Source organism: Micropterus dolomieu, linkage group LG22, assembly GCF_021292245.1.
Source record: "Micropterus dolomieu isolate WLL.071019.BEF.003 ecotype Adirondacks linkage group LG22, ASM2129224v1, whole genome shotgun sequence".
NCBI classification, from domain to species: Eukaryota; Metazoa; Chordata; class Actinopteri; order Centrarchiformes; family Centrarchidae; genus Micropterus; species Micropterus dolomieu.
The window spans coordinates 5092344-5117603 of NC_060171.1; the positions used below are offsets into that span (position 1 = coordinate 5092344).

Sequence of the window (25260 nt, forward strand, 5' to 3'; positions counted from 1 at the left end):
TGAACGCTACTCTACACAAACGTTACTCAGCATGCCTGCAGTGAGCACGAGAGAAAGAGGGTGCGCGACGGGTATTCGAGAGACATTCACCCAGGATCCAGTGACGGCTTTTTAGTCAGTTCACCCAGTGACGGTTAGATAAGTGCGGTTAGCTCACCTCTGATGGCTCGCTTTTAACCAACGGGGGTTAGCTTAGGGACCATCAATAAATTACGTGAAAATGTGTAAACAGTGTTATGGGAGAATCATCATTTTTTTTCAATAACTTCCAAGTCATGTGACGCAGGGACTTCAAACAAATGCCGAATTGTAGTACTTCACTAGGCAAATGAGACACACCTCCTCATATTTGAGTTGAGTGCATTTTTTATTTTATATTAATATTTATTCATAATTATTGAAAAAAGTGCTGTTTTTTTCAATGGCTTCCAATTCATGTTTCGCAGAGACTTCAAACACATGCCGAATTGTAGTACTACACTAGGCAAATGAGACACACCCCTTCATATGCATTTGGCAGTTTGGTGGGCAGTTCCATCGTAAAACTTGCCACCTCTGGTGAAGCTGAAGATGAGACTAGATGCCTGACTGTCCCATCCGTCCTTATGGCCTTCTGCTGAGAGAGGTCTAACAGGGCGAGACAGGTGACAAGAAAACCCACAAATTTGACCACTTATTTGTTTGCTGAGCTCTTTTTAAAAATCCAGTGGTCACGCTGTCATTTAAGCATAAACTGTATAATTCCTAGTCCATCCAAGTACTCGGATGTTGTCATGCGCAATGATGTCTCATTTGAATTTATAGATGTATAAAATGAATATCACAGCTATATTTAATGTGAACTCCCTGCACTAAAATTTCTCTTCCTTTGTTACATTTTTCAATAAGCCATTCTGCATTTAAAAACACATTTTAAAACAGATTTGATGTCAGTGTCTCTCCTTACCAAAGAGAACACAGTGGGTGAATGTTTCACTATATTGTACTTGTGTACTATGTATAGGATTGTCCAGAACAGGAAGAGGGAGGGAGAGAGAACAAAACAAAAGAACTTCTTTTTTACAGTCTATGATCCAAATAAGGTTATTGTTCACCCCACATGTGTGAAGATAGTCTAGGGCTTTCAAAACAGCCTACATCAGTCACATGATAACAACTAACAATTATCCATGCTATATGCTGTGAACTATTACAACAAACAGGTTATGCATTTTTTGTCCCATCAACAGTCCTTTACAGTTCCAGTTTGCACCTTCATACTCTGACCAAACATAAAATAAAAAGAGAAAAGGTAAATTTAAAAAAAAAACAGAATAAATCATTATTTTTATACTAAGGAAAATGGGGCCATTGTTAAATATAAAAAAATAAAATGATAAAGAAAATTGGATATTAAAAAGATCATTGGATAAAAGTGCATACTATAAAATGTCAATTTGAAAATCAAAAGGGAAATCTAAAAATCTTTAATAGAAAAATAGAAAAGAAATTGAACAAAGTTGCAACAGAAAAATAAAACACATTACTTAAAATTAAATTATAAAAGTCTTTACCAGCTAGTTCCTAACTTTGTCTGTTTGTCATTTGCTGCTGGGCAGGTAGGTAACAACGACCCTCCAATGAAGAGAAGCAACAATGTTAGCAGTATAATTATGAAATGGAAGTAAGTAAAGGACAGCATATCATAGATTAACCTGGAAATCATATTCAATTCTTAAATAAATTTTGACCACATTTTAAGAATTTACTTCCTACTCATTACTGTTTAGTACAGAAGACTGTATCTGCCTGCTAAAAATGATGCTGAAAATTATTATATAAAACTTATTTTATATATTTTTTGTTTGTTTGAGATATTAAGTCAAATTTATACCATAATAAGTAATAAGTCAACACTTTTGTGTGGCATAATTTTGTTTTACAAACATTTTATTCCTGTCAGAAAAGGGCTTCGGTAAACAGTAATTGAAGTAAGAAAATTGATTTGTGATATGTTGTCTTTGTTGAATAAGGTTTGTGCTTTATCTTCCGTAATTCAGCAACTGTTTTCTAACAAACATTCATTCAAACTAATCAGGTTGATCTGTTTTGTAACAGCTCTGAAGCAGGTGTGCTCAGGGCCTTTAGTCCCACAAAGTCTCAACAATCTTTTGCCACCACAAGCAGATTTTATTCATGTTAAGGTGGGAAACTGCAGCGTGTTCTCAAGGCAACATTCATCTTATCACTAAGCAAAGTGGTGTTTTTTTTTCAGGAGTTAACAGATACAGTGAAAGGTATAAATAGTGGCTGTAGCAGTATCCCGGTGTTAACAGTGAACACCTGCAGGCTGGTAACATGGCTTTCTTCAAGTGCACGCTCAGTCTCCTCGTCCTTCTTGTGGTCTCTGACTGCTCCTGGGCTGAAGAGCAGGTGAGAAAATTTGTAATGTGTTTGTGATTTAATCTGTGTCTTTTTGTTTGTTTGTTTCGTTCAGGTTGTTTTATGACTGACACCAAACCAGCCTAACTGATGCTCGTGATCAATATTGTTTCAATGTAAAACTAAAAATTTACAACAACAAACATGCATCTGTCACTGCTTGGAGTGGCTCATAAAAAAAGTAGCATGAATTAAATGTTAATAAGGATTCTGAACATATACAGTCAGACAGTAAGCAAAATTTTATCTAACTTCGTAGAAGCTTAAAGGATAATTTAGGCAGAATTTTAGGGACATTACATGTAGTGTTTGTTTGAATTAATTGACACACAAATGAACTTGTTCTATTATTTAACATGCACGTTGCCAATGCAGTACATTGTGTCTTCCTGATGTTGATGCAGACATCCACAATTTCACATGCTCATGTCGTACATACACACAGGAGGGAAGTATGACCAAATAGCAAAACGCGCTACATATATACATTTAACTTTTCAGTTGAGCCCTTACTAATGATGTCATCTCCCTGATCTAGGATCTGTCTGTATCTGAGCTCCTGTGGAGGGCAAACAAGGATGTCGGTAAGACCCCATGCATTTATTTGATTATTTCTTATTTAACAGGGACAGTATACATTATTAAACAATGCTGTAAATGCACTAGAATTAGCCCAAATCGTATTTTCGTCTGTAGTTCCGAGACAGATGTTACGTTACAAAGTCACCCTGAAAAAGAATATTAGATTAAAATTGCAAATCATTCATAAGCGTGCTGAGCAATAGTTAAAAAGGAAGACAATGTTAGTAAAAACAAACATCAAATGTAGGTATTGCTTTGCTATATAAAGGGCATAAACCAATAAAAGGTTGGGAAACAGTGATGTAGTGACTTTCATTCAGAATCAGAGTGCCATGAGGTTCACTGTGGACATTGTGGACACAAGGCTGGACACGCTCCTTTATGGACAGGCCATAAACTTCTTGTCACTTTCACAATTTAATAGGTGGATTTCCATAAGAGTTGAGCAGTACATTCATGTTCCCAGGTGGATTAATTCTACAGCGATTCCCTGAAAACATCATATCAATACAAGCATCTCAAAGAGGCTGTAAGAATAGAATCAGTGTAGTAATAATTTCATTATGTGGGGTATATCGAACATAGAGATTACTTTGTCTGCAACAACAACAACTTGTTGTTTACAAACATTACTGACCCTTTTTTTCAATTATCAGATCAGATGATAAACAGAGGAAATGCCAAATCTTAGTCAGACTTTCCAGTAAAACACTGATGTACTTTTACGGGTCAAATTCATTGGTGAAATGTAACTCCATACATTTACTCAAATACTGTACTTAAGTGCAAATTCAAAGTACTTTCCAATTTATGCAACTCTATACTTTATACTCCACTAAATCTCAGAGGCAAATATTGCACTTTTTACTCCATTACATTTGTCTGACAACTTTAGCTTCTTTTCAGATTACAGTTTCTGATAATATTCACATACCTTTCTTTAGTAAGGTTGTGAATGCAGGTATTTTACTCATAGTGGAGTATTTTCACATTGTGGTATTAGTACTTTCACTTAAGAAAGGATCTGAATACTTCTTCCACCTCTGGTCAAATTACTGCTTGACTCTGTAATGTCTTCCTCCAACAGTGCATACGGAGGACGAGCCCTTGGTCATGGACGACATTGCTTATGACAACGAAAATGAGAGAAACGCTGATCCCTGCACCTCCAGGGGCTGCATGTGGGGCAAATCCAGCGATGGGAAGGTCTACGTGCCCTATGTCATTGCCACACATTACTGTAAGTAACTGAAAAACTCTTCATAAAAAAATTTGACAGCTTTCATTATGACATGAGATATAAAATAAAACGGGATATCTAATTAATTGGTTGGAGGTAAAGCCACACCACGAAAACAATAGAATTTATTTAAAAAAGTGGACCTAGCCAACGTGACGTCACCCATTGGTTTGTGTTTCATCTTATTTTTTTGAAATCAGAAGTGACAATTTGGTAACCTTAGTTTGGTAAAGTCTTTATTCATATTAGAACTGCATGTTTAAATATAAAACTGATCTTTCAGTCCCGCGATGAATAGTGAAACTGACTCCCATCCTGCATGAATCCCACAGGATTCCCGCAAAAATGTCTGTCTCTGATAGGCATTGCTATGCCTGACAGGTCACCTTGGGATCGACTTGTCAATTACAAGGTAGCCATGCCCTAAAGGATAAACTGCTTTATTGTCTATTTTCCTCTAAATGGGACCATATCAACACCACAAAATGAATATCATGATGTATTAAACACCTAAAACCAGCAACTGAGACCATAAACTTATTAGGGAAGTTATTATTATCATTACTCAATAAATCAAGTAGGGTCATTTTGACTTCTATACATTCAGGGAGTCGACCCCTGCTGGCTATTAGAAAGAATGCAGGTTTAAGGCATTGGCTTCACTTTTCAGACCAGGAGGTGCTTTCATGCACTGGCAGAAGGTGCTCAGGTAGGCAGGCAAGATGGCAGGTATTTTAATTTTTTGTGTCAGAGCATATTATTTACTTATCTTACCTGCATGTGTCTTCTCAGCTTCTCGGGAGCGCTCCATCATCGAGCGTGGGCTAACATCCTTCACTGATGTCTCTTGCATTCGCTTTGTCCAACGCACCAACCAGAGAGACTACCTGAGCATCCAGTCCAACAATGGGTAACAAACCATGTGCTTGCGTGTGGGTAAACGACATGCAGCTCATTAACTCAAACCTGTGCTTGTGCATTATGAAATGCAAGATAATTGATATCAGTATCTTCTTCCTATCATAGATTAAATATTTGTCTTTCTGGCAGATAAAAATAGGAAATATAACATTGCGCAATGTTTCATGTCAAATTGTCAAAGCATGTTTTATGGCTGCATTTGCTTAAAGTGCCAAAATATTCCAATTGTTTTGTACATTCTTTTATAAAATGCTCCTCCTCATTCAGACATATGTGAAAATTTTGTATCTCAACAAAAATTTAGAATAAAGTTTTGTGGGTTTTAATAGTTTTAGTTGCAATTATGGACCTGAAACTGGTACTTTTATAAATTCAGTATTTGTTGAAGGGTTGAATTCTTAACCAGACTAAATAACATCAGTAATTTATTTTATAAGCACAGGTCTTTCTTTAAATATGTCCTTACTGAGTTATATTTTAACACTAGATATCATGTGAAAATATTGTGTGTATCACACTTTACATTGAGAAACTTCTAACTGTTATGTGTGCTTGTTGCTGTGTGTTTGTTATTGTATGGTCTTGGAGTTTTGTTGTGTTTGAGGTATTCATGTTCTGCAGAACAGGAACCTGCTGAAAATCAGTTCTATACTGAGTCAGGCCCGATTGCTCTTAATCTTTTCCCGTTTAAATAAAAAACATAAAATAAAAAATAAAAATCTTAAATTTTATGTTCCTTAATATCATTTTCAATCAATATAACTACCAGTGTATGAAAATATCTTAATCTCTAAATCTTAGAAATACCTGAGCCATGAACTATTCGTGCCTGCTTTGATCATTATTATTTTTTCATTTAATTGTATGAATGCAGCTGTTACTCCTACGTTGGCCGCCGTGGTAATGCCCAGACGGTGTCTCTGGACCGTCAGGGCTGTCTCTACCACAACACCGTCCAGCACGAGCTGCTCCACGCTCTCGGCTTCAACCACGAACAGTGCCGCTCTGACAGGGACCAGCACATCAGGGTCCTGTGGGAAAACATCCAGTCTGGTCTGTACTAAATGCAGCCAAATTTTAAAATGATCTGAATGTTCTGGGGCTGCAAATGGAATTATTATTTTAATTAAGGCTGCCAATTATTTTCTTGATCAATCAATTAATCGATTTTTAAATGAAATGACAGAAAATATCTTTTACCAAAATCCTAAAACTGATTTCTTGACAAACTGACGACTGAGTGGATCACAAGTAAAAGACAGTTTTCTGGTCTTTTCTGACCCTTTGTTGTGATTTTTTCCCTCTCAGGTTACGCTTACGCCTTCGACAAGATTAACACTCTGAACCAGAACACTCCCTACGACTACAACTCTGTCATGCAGTACCACAGGTGGACATGGCTACAATTCATCTAACTTCTGTTTATTCAGATGAGCATTAACTGATTTTATAATTATTTGTTCATATAACTTTGTGCCCTCATTTTGGAAGTACCTTTTATTAAGGGAATTTATGAAAAATATTGGCCTGGCGACAGCAGAAGGGGGCTGAATCTTGCATTTCATTTCACAAAAAAGCAAGACCCTCCAAAAATCTTCTTTGGGCCTTGACCCCTAACTTGGAAATAAAAACACAATACCCTCCCCTCAAAATCTCAAAATAATTTGTTTTTAATAAAGAGCTGCAAAATAAATATTTTCCACCAAACCCAGATGCCACTCAAAAAATTAATATGGATTAGATCAGATGATGCGACAGCCCAGTAATGATTGAGATCAAGACATCTGATTGTCTGTAAAATCATTTACACGATTCTTGTGTCATGTGTCCTGGCGTGCAGCATGTTTCCTCCAAAGAGTGCACAAAAAGCACAACCGCCAAATGTTTTCAAAATCAGCAAAAATAAAGTATTTCACACTCGTCCGATTGCCTTTCCCCCTCTAATAATTTTCACACAGTCACACAAAAATTATAACAAAGCGACGACATCTTTATAATCAAGCCATTTAGTTTTGTAACCTGAGTGAACCCTTTAAACAGTATTTAAATAACTATCATTTCTATTTAAGATGGGAAACATAACATTGCATAATGTTTAGTGTCAAAACATGTTGTTAATGGCTGCAGTATGTTAAAATTTTCAGTATCTTTTGAACATAAAATGCTCCTCCTCATTCAGGGATAAGTGGAAATTTTATGTCTCAACAATAATTTTGAATAAAGTTCTGTGGGTTTTAATATTGATATAAGACTTTTTTATACAAACCAAAAATAATTCAACCTCTCTTTATAATTCCAGGTATGCCTTCTCCGGGAACAATAAGCCCACGATGGTTCCAATCCCCAACGCAAATGTTGAATTCGGCACGGGCAATCAGATGAGCAGTAATGACATCACCAGACTGAACAGGCTGTACAAATGTTAAACAGTAAGAGAACACATACTAGGTTTGTATACATGTTATGTATCAGTTGTCGTTAAGTGTTCCCTGTGTAAATCTAATTTATTAACAAAATGTGCACTTGTGTTTGTTACCTTTTTACACGTTTCTATTTCTATTATTAAACAGGTGATGAAAACAATCCTGACAACATGGTGCCAATTCAGACATCAAACCAGCTGTTTAAAACTGTGTTTTCTCTCAAGACATTGTATTGACAATAAACTGTTCATTGAAGCCTTGTTTGTTGTTTGTGCACCAAGTATTCCTGAATTCAAAATTTGACGTTTGCGTGATGAACGTGTAAAATCTACAGAACATTTATATTTTAACACAAAATCAAATTACTACTTGTAATGTAAAAGGTGTCCCTTGAACCCACAGGGAATAATTGCCCAAGTTTGATGGAGTTTTTTTAGCAACATGTAAGCTCATTGTTTCAGTTTTAGGGTAAATATACTGTAGTGTTTAGTGCCAGACCTCTGAAGCCTGCTGCTCATCTCTGCTTGAAGGCAAAGTTTACATTAGTAGCATAGCACACCGAAATCTCCAAGGAACTGTCAGTGGTTGAGTTGCACTCTGGGTGATGTAGTCATAAATCAAGATTGTGGGGTTGCACCTGTCTTGACCCATCATATGTCCTCCGTGTTTCTCTCTCTCCTGGATGCCGCCCACCAGATATAGCCCTAAAAAACAGGAATTCTTTTCCACACAGCAGGGTAAATGTCGAGGGACAGCACATGTCAACTTCTTAGGCCAGGGAACACACTACAAGATATACAATCCAGTAATAATCCAGAGTTGGCTATGATTGGTTATTGATTTTTAAAGATAGTCAGGTCTGGTCTGCGCAAGATAGGACGGGTCACCTTGGACAGCTGAAATCTGGACAAATCTGAATGTGATTCTGCTGTTTGAGCTGGTTCCCAACAGACATCTAAGCAGAGATGAATGATCTGCCTCAGTCTGTTAGGATCATAAATACCTTCATAAAATGAACTGTAATTGAAACTTTATTGTTCAAAAACTTCTTCAATATCTGCAACCAGTTTCAATCATAACAAAAAACATCCCTGCAGACATAATCCTTTTTGTCAAAGAGCAAGATCCTTTTAGTTAAACCAGAAACAGTCACTATATTGCTCTTGTCTAAGCCTTCAGACTCCATTGATAAAACCATTATTATATTTCTATCAATACAGACAAACAGTATCATTACTTAATCATATTTTATATTATTCTGGTGTAGGCTGTTTGACTTTGCTGTTACTAATCACACCACTATGTCACTCTTGCCTTGTAATCTGGACTTTAATTACTTTCTCTATTTACCTGTACTTATTTCTGTCTTTGTGCTGCTGCAACATGTGAATTTCCCCGCAGAGTGAAAGTAAATATACTTTTGATGAGGAAAAAGACAACTATCCCACCTACTTTTAAAAATAAATCCCTCGTAAGCACGATGATGCAAATTGTGGCTAAAATGTAAATCAAGTATACCTAATTCCGCATCCCCACCTCTCAATTATTTATCACATTTATCATTATTTATTGTTTAATATTTAATTTTAAAGTGAAATAGTTAGTCTTAGAATGAAAATAGTTTCTCTATACACAAAGCAAAAACCTATAGATTATTCACAGTAATAAAACTGATGGATTAATATTAATTAACAGTGGAAGCCAAAATGTACACTTCCTGGTATTTGATACCATTGTTTTTGTGGTTTGGGTTTTTTCTTTTTGGTAACCTTTTGTTTTGCCACATATTTCCTACTTCGAATCTTTAAAGAACCTGGCGTTTTGAACCCTGCATCCTGTGATGAGCCAGAAAGACATCATCAGGCTCAACAAGCTATTCAACTGCTAACAGTCTTTAATCTCACAGTTAAATACCCCAACCCCTTTTGAACTGATTATTATTAACTAGTAAAGAAAAACTGTCTATTTTTTTCTGTGGCACAGTTAAGACTCAACTGCATTATGGGAACAAGCATCTGGCATGAAGGTGAAATAGTCTTATCAGTTGCAAAAGCTTTATTTATATCTCCAGTCATTTCTTTCCCCCAGTGTAACGGATCCAAAGCTACACAGAAATACTGGGCTAACTTTATATTGACTTTTTGTGGCTTCAGCGACAAAAACTTTGTTAACTTCAGGTTTTCAGGAGACATGACTGGTCTGAGGCGCACTCTGGGGCTTCTGGCTTTGATGGTGATTTCGATCAGGGCTGAGGAGAAGAAGGTGAGTTTTCAAGTCCATTCAAAATTAAAGAACATTTTTGCTGATATGGCACATTTCATACATTTCTTGGTGCTTTTAAAAACAGTTCAGGGTCATAAAATTCACCAAAACCCAGCCAGGAAAATAACACCAGAAGATAATGAGTAATTTAAAATTGACAAAAACTGTACCCCAACTGTATATTATCTGTGTTCAAGTCACATTTTCTGATATGTCATAAACTTGAAAATCTACTGTTGTTTGGATTGGATCGAAGTTAAACTACTAAGCAATAAAGGCTTTTTCCTGGATTCACTTCATCAGTGCATTTTATAAAACTAATTACTAATATAATATATAATATAAAAATAAAAATAAAAATAGTGAAATTTGCTTTATTGATTTTAACTTTGATGAGGAAACTACTACTACTATGATAAAAATCATTTAGAAAACAACCCGCCGGACTCTGGATTTGACTTGATTTGATTCAATAATGACTTTATACCACCAATGCTGTTCAACCTCCTCCTCCTCTCATCACAGGCTAAATTTGTCTCTGAAAGAATTGAGGAAGCCAACACACACACTGGTAAGGCATTTGATAAAAATGTAAAAACTTTGGATTCAAGTACATTTCAATGCTTTACCACACAGCCAGGCTACCTGTTACAACTGAGACGACATTTAGCGTCTTTCTTGGTTTCATGTGTGTCTTAAAAGACATTATGAGAAAAGTTACAGAAGGCTAATATGTCTGCTATAATTTCCATTCCATAGTTTGAGATTTTCTATAGCTACATTATAAAGGTCATAGAATGATTATTTGTCATAAATTTTATCAACTGTAACACCACCATTAAAGTATTTTATCTTTTTTATCCTTATAATTGTTTTTAGGTCACACAAAACACACCTATAGTATAGACTTTCTGAGCAAAAATATACAATTTAAAAGCAGAATTAATTTTTTCTTAATTGTACATGAACAACCCATTTAACTAATTACATTTTTAAATCAAAACTCACACACATACTCCTGCTCCTCTTTTAATCTCATAAGAAGCTTGTATATGTCAAGATTATGAATTAATTTTGTCATGATATTGAGAAAGCGTTTTGTCCTCACTGGTCTTCCATATAACACTGTCCTGTGCTCCGTGTTTTAAAATCAGTCAGAGCTCCTGATGGGTTCTTTGTAGAGGATGACATGGCTTATGACTCTGAGAGTGAGAGAAACGCTGACCCCTGCACCTCCTACAACTGCAAGTGGGACCAGGCCAGTAATGGCATGGTCTATGTGCCGTACATCATCGCAGACGACTACAGTGAGTGCAGCAGTTTTCACTTCAGTGGTGGTGGAAGAAGTATTAACATATTTTTATTATCTTAAAACAATAGTCAGGTGCTCATGTTAACATTGACACAGGTTTTGCTTGCTGTAATCATCCCTTCTGTTTGTACTGGCCATCAAGAGATCCCCTCCTAATGAGATTCTAATGTTGATAAAATCTTTAATCCTCGTTCCATGCAAAAATTTATCAAAAAGTTTATCTACACCTAAAATGAGGCTTAAGTAGCCTAAATTAAACAAACCAAGTTTGTGTCTTTAAAGTTATTGTCTTTTTAGTTTTAGCGCTTAGAAGATATCCACTTGATTTGGCCAACTTAGACTACTGAAGCCTCGTATCAGGCTCTGATAAACTCAGATGTGGATTTTGTTTCCCATCAATTACATTGGAATTGAATTAGGAGGGGATCTCTTGATGGTCAATAAGTAAAGCCTGTTTTTCTTTGTTCATATTGACGCCTAGCTGTTTCACATCTTGAAAAATGGTGAATCTGTCCTTTAAGTAAAAGTAGGCAACACAAATATCATGAGAATAATCAAATGTATTATGCAAGATCAAAACTATCGAAGCATTATATCATTATAAAGTGATAGTTCAACATTTTGTGACATACACTAATTTGCTTTCTTGCCGAGAGTTATAAGAGAGAATCAATTCTGCTCTCACAGACAGCAGCCAGTTCTCATAGCAAAGTCTGGAAACAGGGGGAAACAGCTAGCCTGGCTCTACGCAAGAGCACCAAAATCAACATAAAAGCTTGGCACTCCGTAAAACCACAACATGTTGTTTTTACACTTTGGTTTTTGTACAAATTCAAAGGAGATATAATGTGGTAAATAGTAATCTTTAGACATGCTGCAGTGTTGGCTGTTTTCTCCTGTTTCCAGTCTTTGTGCTAAGCTAAGATAACTGGCAGCAGGTTCACATTTAGCATACAACGAAAAGATCGGTATCAAACTTCTCATTTAACTTTTAACAAGAAAACTAACACATTTAAGATTTTATGTCTATTCTTCTTCCTATTCGCCTGAAATATGTCAAGATGAATCTGTATTAAATGATTCATACGCTTTCAGCATCCAGAGAGCGGGCCATCATTGAACGTGGCCTAGAGTCCTTCCACAGTGTCTCCTGCATCCGATTCGTCCCTCGAACCAGTGAAAGAGACTACATCCACATCCAATCTCTGGACGGGTTTGTCCTTATTTCATGTTTGAAATTAAGAATACATATTGTCGACATAATGGAATACAGGGGTTTCCACGTCTTCTTATTTACCACATTTCTAATTAACTTATAGTGCACTTGTATTTCTTCCACATGAGAAATTATTCTTCCAGAATTCCACCGTATTATAAATATGAGGTTCTGACATTTAAACTGCCTGACATAAAGTGACTTCAGCATATAACCTCTCTAGAAACATGCAATTGAGGCTCCATTTCAAAATACTGTACATAATAGTGTTGAGGTTACAAGTTCATTAAAAAACGCAATGAAGAAACAACTGTTTATTACTTGATATTTTCAAAATATAAAGGTCCACTTAGTAAAAATTAGATTCATTTTATACGTACCTCTGAGACTGTCTATAGCGATAACCCGCTATTAGTGTAATTTTAAAGATTTATGACTATCCCACAGTGTAGTTTTCAATCTCCAAATCAAGTGCTATCAAGGTTTGTATAAGAGTTCCAAATGGGTCTATTCTTGGTCCTCTTTTATTCACCATATGACAATATAAAATCTGTCCCTCCAAATTGTATTTGATATTCTACAAGCTCTTCTCTTAATCTGGCCATTTCAAACACTTCTGATACATTTCAGATCTCTCTTATCAAACATAAGCTTGTTTTAAATTATGACAAAAAAAAATATTAAAAGGCTAAACTCAAGTATTAGCAATTCCACTTGTAATTGCTTTTCGTAATGTGAAACTAATGTTACTTGTGTGTGTGTGTGTGAATTTTCTGTCTATCCATACTTAACTGTACATGTTTACTCTTGTACAGATGTTTCTCTTGGAGATATTGCTCAAACAAAGGATTGAATAAAATAAAGAGTTTAATTCTTTGTTTTGATTTGGTCTCCTTAACTGTGTCAAATGTGAATACATATACAATAACACAGACTGTTTATCTTCTTTCAGGTGCTTCTCCTATGTGGGTCGGCGTTTTAACGCACAGGCTCTGTCTCTGAAGCGACAGGGCTGCCTGTACCATCATGTGGTGCAGCACGAGTTGCTGCACGCCCTGGGCTTTAAACACGAGCAGTGCCGCTCCGACCGAGACCAGTACATCCGCATCCTGTTGGAGAACGTCATACCTGGTGGGGGATACCCTGACCTTTTATCTATTGACCATTGGCTCAAATTTCCCGTATCAAAGAATTTAAATTTATGTGGGAAAATGTTGCAGAGCCTGCTTTATGTCCACTGCCTGTGTAGAAAGTGCTGTGCCATGAAATTTACTGAGCACATACAACAATACTTGTTCCTGAGTGGACAAACCCTATTTATTTTAATGACCCCACTTAATGCAATGCCACCTTCAGGACAAGCGGTAGATTTAACTCCATAACAAAATATCCACAGTGTTTTTTCAGTACAAAACAGCAAAGATAAGGCTGTGGAAATAGCAATACTCTACTACCCACTCACATCTAAAACAATGCTTTGCCTGCTTGCTCTCTACTTAGGTTGGGAGTACGCATTCGACAAGATCAACACTCTGAACCAGGGAACCCCCTACGACTACAACTCTGTCATGCAGTACAGCAAGTAGGTACAGTAACACCATGCACGATGTGTCTTAACTGAACTTACTGACGGTTCTTCTGCACCTTGTCCACCTTCCTGCCATGGCAGCAGCCGTTTGTTTGTGACCATTGTTTTTATAGATTCTTGTTTCCTGTCTATGTTCTTTGAGTCCTGTTTTTGTGGCTTTATTTTGTTTGGTTAGCTTTAGTTTAAGGTTGGTTTAGGGTAGAGGGAAATCTCCAGATCATACTTTCTTTGGATAATTTTGGCCAGCCCATCAAAGTTGTTATTTTGTTTTTGAGTGTTTGCGGTTGCAGATTTCAGATGTTTTTCATAGCTTATTTTATAAACTTAATGTTGTGGTTGCAACTCCTTGACTCTTTGATTGTCTTAGACCTCTTTGGCAATATGCCTTGCTGGGGGTTCTACCACACACAACATTTTTATTCACCATTTATTACCAAATAGTCTCTGCAAGCAACGTCCATCCTCACCTCCTCCATCACCACCTGGTACGCTACTGCCTCCGCCAGGGACAAAGGCAGGCTGCAGCGTATCATTCTCTCTTTTGTGAAGGTGACTGGTTGCCACCTTCCATCTCTCCAGGACCTGTAGGCCTCCAGGACTCTGAGAGGTGCAGGAAAGATTGTGGCTGACCCCTCCCACCCTGGACACAAACTGTTTCAGACACTCCCCTCCTGCAGGAGGCTGCGGTCCATCAGGACCAAGAACACAAGAGCACTTTCTTTCCTACTGCAGTGGCCTCCTTAACAAGGCCCGGGTCCCCACTGACTCTCATGCCCCCCACAAACCCGAACACACACCTGACCCCACACGTTACAGCAATGCTAAACTTTGATCTGTGTCCATTGCACTAATTCTTTTATGCTTACTGTGAATTTTTGCACATTGCTTGTTAATATCCTGTATATTTTTTGCATTATTTTTTAGTATTATATTTAGTATTTCATAGTATTATTCTATTATTTTGTATACTTGTACATTTCTGATATCTTAATTTGTCTATATTTATATTTCTATATTTATGTTCTAAAGCACCAGTATACCAAGGCAAACTCCTTGTATGTAAAAATGTACCTGGCAATAAATTTTATTCTGATTCTGATTAAAAATTATCCTCCTCAGGACAGACAGAACAAAGACAACATTAGAACTGACTTAATTTTGTATTAGACAAAATTTCAGCCATTGTGCGTCTGAATCTGATCCACAATGTCACATATACCTGCACCTTATATTAGCTACCCATCATCCACTTTCCGAGTGTAATGTGTTTGTTTCCAGGTACGCCTTCTCCAAGAACAACCAACCCACCATGGTGCCAATCCCTGATCCAAACGTCGAGTTCGGAACAGCCACTGAGATGAGCCAGAACGACATCACCAGGCTCAACAGGCTGTACAACTGCAACTACTGATAGGCCAGAATAGTAAATACACACACACACACACACACAAACAGAATACAGATAAATCCCAAACTCCCACTTTCTGCATAAAAATCCCTTTTAGTTTACGATCACTGTGCAAGATGTACGAATTTTATGAGAATGTTTTTATTTGTCCTGAAGTGGGACTAAACTCAAACATTATGGCTTCAGTTGGCAAGTTTGTGTTTTTTGAGTGCTTCTATCTCAGTTTATATTTCCATTCAGAAGAGCACCCAGTTCACACAGAGGAAGTGCACCCATGAGAATCAGAATTAAATATGGCTCATTGCTAAAATAATAATATATTTACAAAACATCATGGATAATTGCTATCTGCCCTGAGTGGGGTGTTTCAGGTGAGTGGTTTTTGATAAATGCTTATTTGTAAAGTGTTGTATTTAATAATAATAATATTAATAATAATAATTTATTACATTTATATAGCATTTTATCATGGAAACTCAAAGTGCTTCACAGTGAAGTAGGGGGGACTCACCTCAACTACCACCAATGTGTAGCACCCACCTGGGTGATGCTCGGCAGCCATTTAGCGCCAGAACGCTCACCGCACATGAGCTTGAGGCAGAGAGGGAGTGAAACATTGAGCCAATTACTATGGGGGGGTGATTAGATGGCCAGATGGTGAAAGCCAGGTTGGGAATTTAGTGTTGTCTATTTCATATTCTGATGTTGATCAAAATATCTTCAAGATTTCTGATTTTAATTTGATTTAAATTTTTCTGTCAAAGGCCCAAAACAGGAGTTTCTTCCTGGGTTCAACTACCAATGGATTCCTTCCTGTGAGAGCAGCAGTGTCGATCTGTGTGATTACTGAGCCTTCATTCAGTTTGAATATGACTGAAATATAATCAGCTTCAATAAAACGTCAAAAAACAAACAAACATTACGATGACCTTATGTCTCCTTTTTCTTACTGTAACACTTGTTTTACTCCGCTCAGGATATTTTAGTTTTTCTTTAAACTGACTCCACCAGTATTATTATTATGATTTGTTGTCTGCATTGTTCATGACACTTCTGTGTTGGGGAGGGTTCTCAAACTTGTAACCACTGAGTCTGGCTACAAGAAACAAAATCACTGACCACAAATCTTGCCGTAAACCATACAATTCAATTAGTCTTTAAAGTAGCTAGTATATTATGGTATAAGTCGCTACAGTTCATCCATGAACACCACTGAACCATAAGTTCTTCACTGTTACGTTAGTATCAGCTACATGACTAAAGCCTAAATGTAAAGTGTTTTAGTAAAACTACTAAATAGCAGAATATTTTGTATCATCATAAGTTACATTTTAAATAATGAGACAAAAAACATATATATTTTAGATGAATATTTATTGATAAGTAATTTGGAGATGTGACTCCCACCACCAACAGAATGAATAGTTAATAATAATTATCTGCATAGTTATTTTAAATGATTAATCCCAATATGATGCTATGATGTTAAGCCCACTGTAATGACCCTAACAGACTTCTCCTCCTACAGAAGTTCACATGAGTGAATGAATTAGTGAATTAATATTGGTCAAAGAAACTTCAGTGTAACATTTTCAGGACTGGAGAACTAGTTCCTGCAGTACAATAGGTTGATGCGGTTGATATCGTTCTGGCTCATCTGCTTGGCCATGCCAAACACGGCCCTGGGGTCTGGAATAGCCACCATGCTGGGGTTGTAGTTGTCCTTGGAGAATGCCAGCCTTAAAAGAAGAAAAGACCAGACATCAATTATTTTACATTGTAATCTCCTCAAGTAGAAACTTTATATAAAATACAGAGATGCGGTCCTTAAAGGATAGGTAAAAGTATGTATTTTTACTATTTTCAAAAAATCCGCAAACAAATAAGTGTTGTTTGTATGTCCAAAGCTTGATAATATCTTATTCCTCTGAGCCATAAAACTTTATTATTGCTCAGAAACTAGTAAAAGCACTTCACTGAGCCACACCACTGAGTGACATGTTCCTTTGTTACCATGAACATTCACACTGTAGTTTATTTTGAGTCAAACCCACATACACTGTTCCGATGCTGCACTAAATGTATATAAATCTGCCACTAAAAATCCTACCCAACAAATGCAAAACTGCAGAGTTTTAAAAAAAGTAAAACTGTATATTTGTAGACTTGCAAAGCAGCTTAGGGATGTGAACTACAGACAGGATAGGGAAGTCAAAGTATTTAGAGATGAATTACACATTGTAATGACAAAAGTAAAGAATATCACAAGCCGAATCCTTTAAAAACAACCAAAATCATCCATATATCACCTACAGATATATTTTGTTGTTTCAGGGCTGCTTGCTAACACTGTAGCATGCACTGTCCTGTGACAGTAAAGTGAGAAAATGAAAAGTGTTTTTGTGATATTTATGACTGTGCAGATTTTAAAGTGCGTCTTTCAATATGAACGGACAAGTCTGTAGCTTCTTTTAAATCTGTCCTTAAAACTTGTCTTTTTGTGAAAACTTTAACGTATGATATATTTTTATATTGTTTTCAATGTTTTTGTGATCTGATTTGGTCTAGTTTTATTTCTGTTTGTAAAGCACTTTGTAACACTGTTAAGAAAAGTGCTATATAAATAATGTTGATTATTATTATTATTATTATTATTATTATTATTATTATTATTATTATTATTATTATATAGAGCATTATTATGTATTAGTGAAGTTGATGGGGCAACAGGAGATTGTACAACATCAATCACTGCAGTGAATGAACATGTGCTCAAATTAAATAATTCCAAAAATTAACCCGGCTCTATCACTTACGTGTCAGTACAGGCCACATCATTAAACTCGTTAAAAATTTTCTCTAAAATAACAACAATAATAAGTTAATTTATATAGTAAATAAATTGTATGCCATAAAATCATGAATTACAAAGTCATTTAACCAAACATAAAACAATGAAAACAAGTAAACAATTTCTTTCAAATAGCAAAAAACAAATGAGGAAAAGGGACCTATGAAAGGTTGTTGTCTTGTTAATTGTATTGTACTACTCATTCTCTATCACTCAGCAGCAGGCTATTCATCCAAAAACTTATCTTTTACATCACACTCACAGGCACAGTACAACAGAATTCATAGATGGATGATGCTGAGCACCAGACAACAAAACTTGTGACCAGAAAAAGACTTGGATTAATAATATTTATAAGACTGTAACATGGTTTAATCCAATGTTGTGTTAAACTGACCTGCCGTAGTGCATGACAGAGCCATAGTCATATGGAGTTCCCTGGTTCAGAGTGTTGATCTTGTTAAAGTTGTGTTCACTACCTGCAGTGATGGAAGAAGTATTAATATCCTTAAGAGGTAGCAATAACACTGTGTAAAAATACCCTATAAGTAAAAGTCCCACATTTGTAACTCAACTTTTAGTTTCATCACTCTAGTAGTAAGTATCAAACTGTGCACAATAATTTCAGAGTATTATATTATTGAATATTATATTATTGTATTTCTATTACTTCTACATATAAGCAACATCTTGATGTTGTAGCTGGTCACGCTGGGGGAAATTTAACCAGTATGGGGAAATTTCATTTTTTTAAATGGCTCACATTTCACAAGTTGATTATATATTTTAAATTTAAAACCTGAATCTGTAAAGTAACAAGCAAGCACAGCTCTGTTGAAAAAAGGTGGGTCTCTGGGTGTATTTCTGTAGTGTTACACAAAATTAAATACTCAAATAAAGTACATAGTAGGTCTGTACTTCCAATTTGTAATCTTTGTTCAGTCAATAGTACTTTAGTAAATGTACAAAGTTACTTCCCACCACTTTTGGTCAGTTACTGATTAGTCAGCAAACAAAAGTCAGTGAGTGAAGCAGCACGTGAAGGCTGTGGTTGTGGTTATTGAGCGCAGTTCAGTTTCATTAGACGGCACTGGTAAATGCCCTTAAATCTCCTAATCCAGAGCTCACTGTTTTAAACCAACTAGCTTTAAAACAATGATGGCACAGTGGATAGGACACATACATTTAGTTTGAGAGACCCGGGTTCAAATCCACTGTGAGGACACCAATGTGTCCCTGAGGAAGACACTTAATCCCTAGAGGCGTGCGACCTCTGACATATATAGCAATTTGGATAAAAAGCGTCAGCTAAATGAATAAATGTAACGAACAGTGAGGAATCTGTTTTCACTGCAGCCGACCTGCCATGACGTTCTGCAGCAGGACCTGGATGTGCTGGTCCCTGTCAGAACGACACTGCTCATGGTTGAAGCCCAGGGCGTGGAGCAGCTCATGCTGGATCGTTCCGTGGTAAATGCAGCCCTGACGGCTCAGAGACACGGTCTGGCGATTGCCCTGGCGACCCACATAGGAGTAGCAACTGCAGTGATGTTGGAGATCAAAAGTGGTTCTTTCAGCAAGACACTTAACATGGCTGTTTTCTTATTAAATGTCATTATGGGTAAACTTGTCCTTGACATTCTATATGACATTAACAGACGAGCTACGTACCCATTCAAAGACTGAATGTAAAGGTAGTCTTTCTGGTTGGTGTGAGGGATGAAGCGAATGCAGGTGGAGTAGGAGAAGGAGTTGATGCCTCTGTTGATGATATCCAGTTCCCGAGAAGCTGGAGGGGAAAAGACATAGATGAAAATGACACAGAGAGACTTTGATTTGATTTGTGTTTAGTCAAAAAATCCCATTAAAAGACCAGAACCAACAATGTGTTTCTCAGTACTTTATTATTTCCCTATACCGTCTGTCGCTCTTTGCCCCAAGCCCATTACTTCCAACCAGGTTCCTACTGAAGATGTCAGTATTTAAAAATGGCTCATAAACATATAGTTTCATTTTAAAAAAGGCTCAGTAATTCCTTATAAATGTTACAATTATTTTTTTATGTATTCTTGAACTTTAGGTTAGGACTAACAAGAATGCCAAAAACTCTATTATACTTATGTTACTACTGCTCAGTAAATTACTGCCACTGTTATGTTACAACTTGTTGTAAATGTTATGGAAACCTCCAGCTATTTGTCCCTATTTCTAGGAAAAACGCCTAAAATAACATGCCCAAAATGAATCAGTAGTAACTCCTCAACCATTAGGCCTAGATGCATAATAATAATACAATAATTTTCTATTACAGAGTAAATGGAGATGCAATAAAGTAAAATAAGATATTTTCATCTTTGCCTGGTTTAAATCTATATTTTAGAGCAATACCACTATCAAAACCATCATCCAACTCATTAAAATGCAACAGAATATATTCTAATACATCTGGACTACAACTGTAACTGTAAATTTGATGAAAAAATTATACAACGGTTATTACACACTTCTAAAATATACCAGACGAATGTCCATGTTTTGGCCACATTTACTAAATATGTTTTCTTCAAAACACTATTTCTGTCCATATAAACACGTTCCAAATAACATAAACCTTCCAAAACATTGAAATATTGATAAAAACAGTGAATATTGATCAATATTCCTGTGAACAAAAGCACTCCAGCACTACAGGGCTGTAACAGGGCACTTTCTCCTCATTTTGAGCAGACGAATCGTTATATAATTGATATATTGGATGTTTGTGTAGCTCCTACGAGTCGGCCAGTAGATGACAGTGAACACCGTCCGTTCCAAAGCAGCACTTCTTCTCTCCTTCATTTTGAGGAGAGAAACGAAACCTAAGAGCTCAGCTAGTGCGCACTACCAAGATGGCGGCCAGGGAGGTCTTTATACACACAGAAAACAGCGGTTTTTGGTCTGAAAACAGCAAAAACGGCAAAAGTAAGTCAGCAGTTGTAACTGTATATGGATATTGGTGCGTTTGTTATTATCATCCGGCTAATAACTCAAAAAAACTGAGTTTTGTGATTTCAGTGATATGAGTTACACAGCTGATCAGAGCTGGAGATTAGCTTTCTTTCGAGTCGTGGGACTGTAGTGTAGGATGAGATGAAAGATATCTGGACAGCAATAACTGCAGCCATATACAGTGATTACAGAGCGATTTATGTTTAAGTTCATTTAGCTGCTTGGTGTTTGATGTGTGTTTGGTGTGGATAAAAATGGTTGGTTTGACGTTCTAGCTGAGCCTCCTAGCTTCACAGAGGTGTGTGTCATGCATAGGGTGACAAAATACTAGGATTGTCCATGGATTTCCCATTTGCATTTTGCGTGAAAATCACGTGCTGCCCCTGGTATAGGGGGCGTCAGTGCTCAGGTCAATTTACATTACATGAAGGTTACAACATATAGTTACTGTTGTGTCAACAGCATTTCAGTGTCATATTTAAACCTGTGCTTAGGAAACAGTGGTGATATTGTATGTAACCCAGACTTTTAACTGAGATGTCTATTAATTAACCTGCAAATCCCTAAAACACTGCTTACAGAGATGCTAACACTTAGCATATCAGTGTGTTAGCTGCATTTTGGCTCAAAGTTAAACTATTTGATGAGAATTTAAACATTGATGTCACCAAAGTAAAACTGACAGACAGCTCGCTCGACAATCCCATCCCTAGAGCAATGACTAAAATATAAGGTAAACAGAAGACTAAAGCTCAAAAATCTTTTAGGAAGATTTTACCATAAATTCAAGTGTAAAAAAATGTGTCTTAGAGAATATAAACAGTAGCAGAGACAGGGGAACGTATGGAGGTACTTACAGTAGTGGTTAGCAATGACATAGGGAATGTAGACCTTGCCATCAGTGGCTTTAGGCCACATACAACCACGCAGGACGCAGGGGTCGGCGTTTCTCAGGGTGGGCAGACGAGACACAGCAATGTCACCTCTAATCTCGATATTGTCTCGGTTACGCACTGCAGACAGTGAGAGGGAAAGAAAACCCCAACCCAAAAATCATCTTCATAGGCACTTTTCAAGACATGCTGACATGCAGCAGTAGCAAAAAAAAAAAAACCACAAAGAGCTATAAATATATATATAATCACTGATGGTTAAATTCCATTAAGATGCTTTTAGTTTCAGGATCTTAGTATTGTGCATGCTGACCCATGCTCACTGTCTCTTACTGGAACACTTGAACAGAACAAAGCAACTGTTAATGTTATTGGTAACAGATGCTTTTTCTTCTATTACTAGTCAAAACGTCTGCTGTAAAAGAAAATAGGCCCATACAGTGATGACTTTAACCATATAACCAGGCTCTTTCTTGAGTACATGAAAACCCCTCAACATAATTCAGTAAAATCAGAAATAATTGATGTTCATGCTGGAAAAAAAGTGTTTTTGTGGCTCCTGAAAAGATAACCGTGTGTTTGACCCATTAATGGAGACATTTTTACAGCTTAAATTGTTTGAGTCAGAGTGACACATTTACTGTGCCTTACTGAGATTTTTGTTGGCTTTCTCCAGCAGCTCTGTGACGGTCAGGTCACCCTCATATTGATCGTTATTGCCACCGCTCACCTTCTTCACAACCTGAAAATAGAAAGTGACAGCGTCTCTGTCGTGTTGTCAAGAAAATTTAACAATTTGACCTCGGATGGAAATGTTTTGTAGTGACAATATCAAAAAAGCAATGTTCAATTAACACAAGTGTGTGTAATACACATTGAAACTATTATTATTATTCAATGATACTATTATTTGTACTCAGGGCTGCCTGGAAAGCAGTGTTGATACTGAGGGTCTTCTTCTGGTGAAAGGAAATAAATTGTGTGAAAGGCACCCCGGAGGCACTTACCCCCGCCTTGGTCCAGGCTGAGACTGCAAGCAGGGCCAGGAGACCCAGGATGCACTTCATTGCTGCCATGCTACCGAACAACCTGCAGGCTGAAACACACCACCAGTCAAGCAAAAACAAACACCATCATTAGAATTAGCAACATTGAAAGCAGGCAGGCAGTTTTATTCACTTACCTTTACCTCTTTATTTCAGGTAGGAACGTAGGAAATGTGATGCTCTGTGAAGGCACCCGTCATCCTCTTTTATAGCAAAACATATAGAGGTCCACATTCACGTACACACGGCATTACCTCCCTAATCCTGATATTTACGTTGTTAAACCTCAATAAACGAGAAGTTGATTCTTCACATCTTTCTTGCTGACATCAAGATCCACCCTTAGCAGATATATGACCCTACTAATCCATGGAAACAAAGAGTGTGTTAAGGTATTCAATGCTGATATTGATTTTTACTAAGTACTAACTGCTTTGAGATTAAGTGTTCACTTTCTGAGAACATATAGGAGTTGCTTACAGATGCTATGGAAGTGTTTTTGACGAGGTCACAGAGCTTGACAGACACTTAAACGCTGCCAAATCAATCCTTCAGGTTTAAAAGTGTCATTCTGTGTGTTTGTACCATAATGAACCTCGGCTGATTTAACAAATGAACAATGGTGGCCTTGTACAGAAGCCTTTTTTCTCGCTATTTTACAGACAAGGATTATACTACTACATTACATTTATTCATTCAGCTGATGCTGTTATCCAAAGCAACTTTCAATTGCTATTTATTTCAGAGGTCACACGCCTCTGGAGCAATTAGGGCTTAAGTGTCTTGCTCAGGGACACATTGGTGGATCTGTCATAGTGAGGATTTGAATACGGGTCTTTCACACCAAAGGCATGTGTTTTATCCACTGCACCATCACCACCCCTACTACTAGTGCTACTAGTACTACTACTATTTATGCCATTATGTTGGTAACTGCTGCTATTAAAAGTAGTGCTACCACACTCGTGCTGGTAATACTTATATCTTTTAGTCCTTTACATTTATTTTACTTTTCATATGAAGACTTTACATAAACAAAACATATAATAAATATATAAAGTTCAACTCGTGGTTGAATATTAAACCAATGGATCCCGACCTTTTTGGTTTGAACCTTCCAACTTAACTATTCAAGGCTGAATTTATTTCTCACAAAGCATACATTTGTCCAAAAAGGTACACTGAATAAATCTTTGTAGCAGAACTTTGTTTTTGTTTTCTTCTGTCCTCTCCCATTAATGATCTCATGGTGTCTCAGATTTATCTTGAGGCCTTTTAAAGGGGCCCTGACTAAACAACATAGCTGTAGGAAAAGTAGTTTAAACTAGCTAACTAAAATGCTTTTAATGCATTGATGCATGAATAGTCTAATAGATATCTGTCACATGAAAAAGCTTCAGGGGATGAATTGTTTTTCTCTTTTAGATGGAGGGCATTCAGTGCCTTTAGCTCAGTGGAACCAACTCAGCGACTGATTATTAATTATGCAAGAATATATTGATTATTTATTTCCACATATGTTAGTTGCTTGTATTGATGGCAGCAGCTAGCATGTGTTATGTTAAGTCAGTGGTTTTGTCTTTGGTCCAGAGCAAAATATCCCAACAAATAAAGGCATCGTTATCATTGAATTCACAGTATTTTCATGGTCAACAAAAGTTGAAGCCAGATGTTTGCAGTTACCTTTCCAGTGGCACCACCATCTGGCCAAAACCCTCACTTTTACACAAGAAATATAACGTATGTAACTGGTGAATTGTAACTACTCAAGTACAGTACATATTTGAAGTACTTGTACTTTATGTATTTTTATTTTATGCTACTTTATACTTTACTATATGTACTATACAATACTCCACATCTCATTTCAATATTGTACTTTTTACTTCACTAAATTTATTTAACAGCTTTAGTTTCAGATGAAGATTTTACAAACACAACATATGATCAGTATATAAACTATGATCAGATTTAATTAGCCTAAAGTATATAAAGCATTTAAAATTAGCCTCACTTTAACTACTAAAAGTACTATTCACATGTTTATGCAAATAACCCAGCACAGGGCCCAGTCTGAAAAATACATACTTTAACTTTTGATACATTGAG

General features: G+C 36.7%; 3 protein-coding genes across 3 annotated transcripts; 2 read left to right on the top strand and 1 right to left on the bottom strand.

Moving 5' to 3' along the window:
- Positions 1-527: 527 nt before the first annotated feature.
- Positions 528-7590, top strand: LOC123961730 (high choriolytic enzyme 1-like). Its single transcript, XM_046037356.1, has 8 exons — positions 528-644; positions 2255-2412; positions 2960-3005; positions 4091-4243; positions 5036-5153; positions 6039-6217; positions 6473-6554; positions 7464-7590. The coding sequence occupies exons 2-8, from the start codon at positions 2338-2340 to the stop codon at positions 7588-7590; spliced, it is 780 nt and encodes a 259-aa protein (XP_045893312.1). The 5' UTR covers positions 528-644; positions 2255-2337.
- A 2187-nt stretch (positions 7591-9777) lies between these two features.
- On the top strand, positions 9778-15376 carry LOC123961538 (high choriolytic enzyme 1-like). Its single transcript, XM_046037014.1, has 7 exons — positions 9778-9849; positions 10375-10420; positions 11004-11156; positions 12257-12374; positions 13330-13508; positions 13878-13959; positions 15244-15376. Exons 1-7 carry the CDS (start codon positions 9778-9780, stop codon positions 15374-15376), a joined length of 783 nt encoding a protein of 260 aa, XP_045892970.1.
- Positions 15377-16979: 1603 nt separating this feature from the next.
- On the bottom strand, positions 16980-23181 carry LOC123961948 (high choriolytic enzyme 1-like). Its single transcript, XM_046037780.1, has 7 exons — positions 23113-23181; positions 22757-22847; positions 22070-22225; positions 19896-20013; positions 19586-19764; positions 18622-18703; positions 16980-17112 (listed from the first exon to the last, which is right to left on the bottom strand). The coding sequence occupies exons 1-7, from the start codon at positions 23179-23181 to the stop codon at positions 16980-16982; spliced, it is 828 nt and encodes a 275-aa protein (XP_045893736.1).
- Positions 23182-25260: the final 2079 nt, after the last annotated feature.

Coding starts and splice junctions, on each gene's coding strand:
- LOC123961538 (XM_046037014.1), top strand. CDS start 9,778: ATGACTGGTCTGAGGCGCACTCTGGGGCTTCTGGCTTTGATGGTGATT. Junction 10,421..11,003: donor GGAAGCCAACACACACACTG/GTAAGGCATTTG, acceptor TTTTAAAATCAG/TCAGAGCTCCTGATGGGTTC. Junction 13,960..15,243: donor TCTGTCATGCAGTACAGCAA/GTAGGTACAGTA, acceptor GTTTGTTTCCAG/GTACGCCTTCTCCAAGAACA.
- LOC123961948 (XM_046037780.1), bottom strand. CDS start 23,181: ATGGCAGCAATGAAGTGCATCCTGGGTCTCCTGGCCCTGCTTGCAGTC. Junction 22,226..22,756: donor GAAAGCCAACAAAAATCTCA/GTAAGGCACAGT, acceptor CACTGTCTGCAG/TGCGTAACCGAGACAATATC. Junction 20,014..22,069: donor TGTCATTGCTAACCACTACT/GTAAGTACCTCC, acceptor TTTCCCCTCCAG/CTTCTCGGGAACTGGATATC.
- LOC123961730 (XM_046037356.1), top strand. CDS start 2,338: ATGGCTTTCTTCAAGTGCACGCTCAGTCTCCTCGTCCTTCTTGTGGTC. Junction 5,154..6,038: donor AGCATCCAGTCCAACAATGG/GTAACAAACCAT, acceptor GTATGAATGCAG/CTGTTACTCCTACGTTGGCC. Junction 6,218..6,472: donor GTGGGAAAACATCCAGTCTG/GTCTGTACTAAA, acceptor TTTCCCTCTCAG/GTTACGCTTACGCCTTCGAC.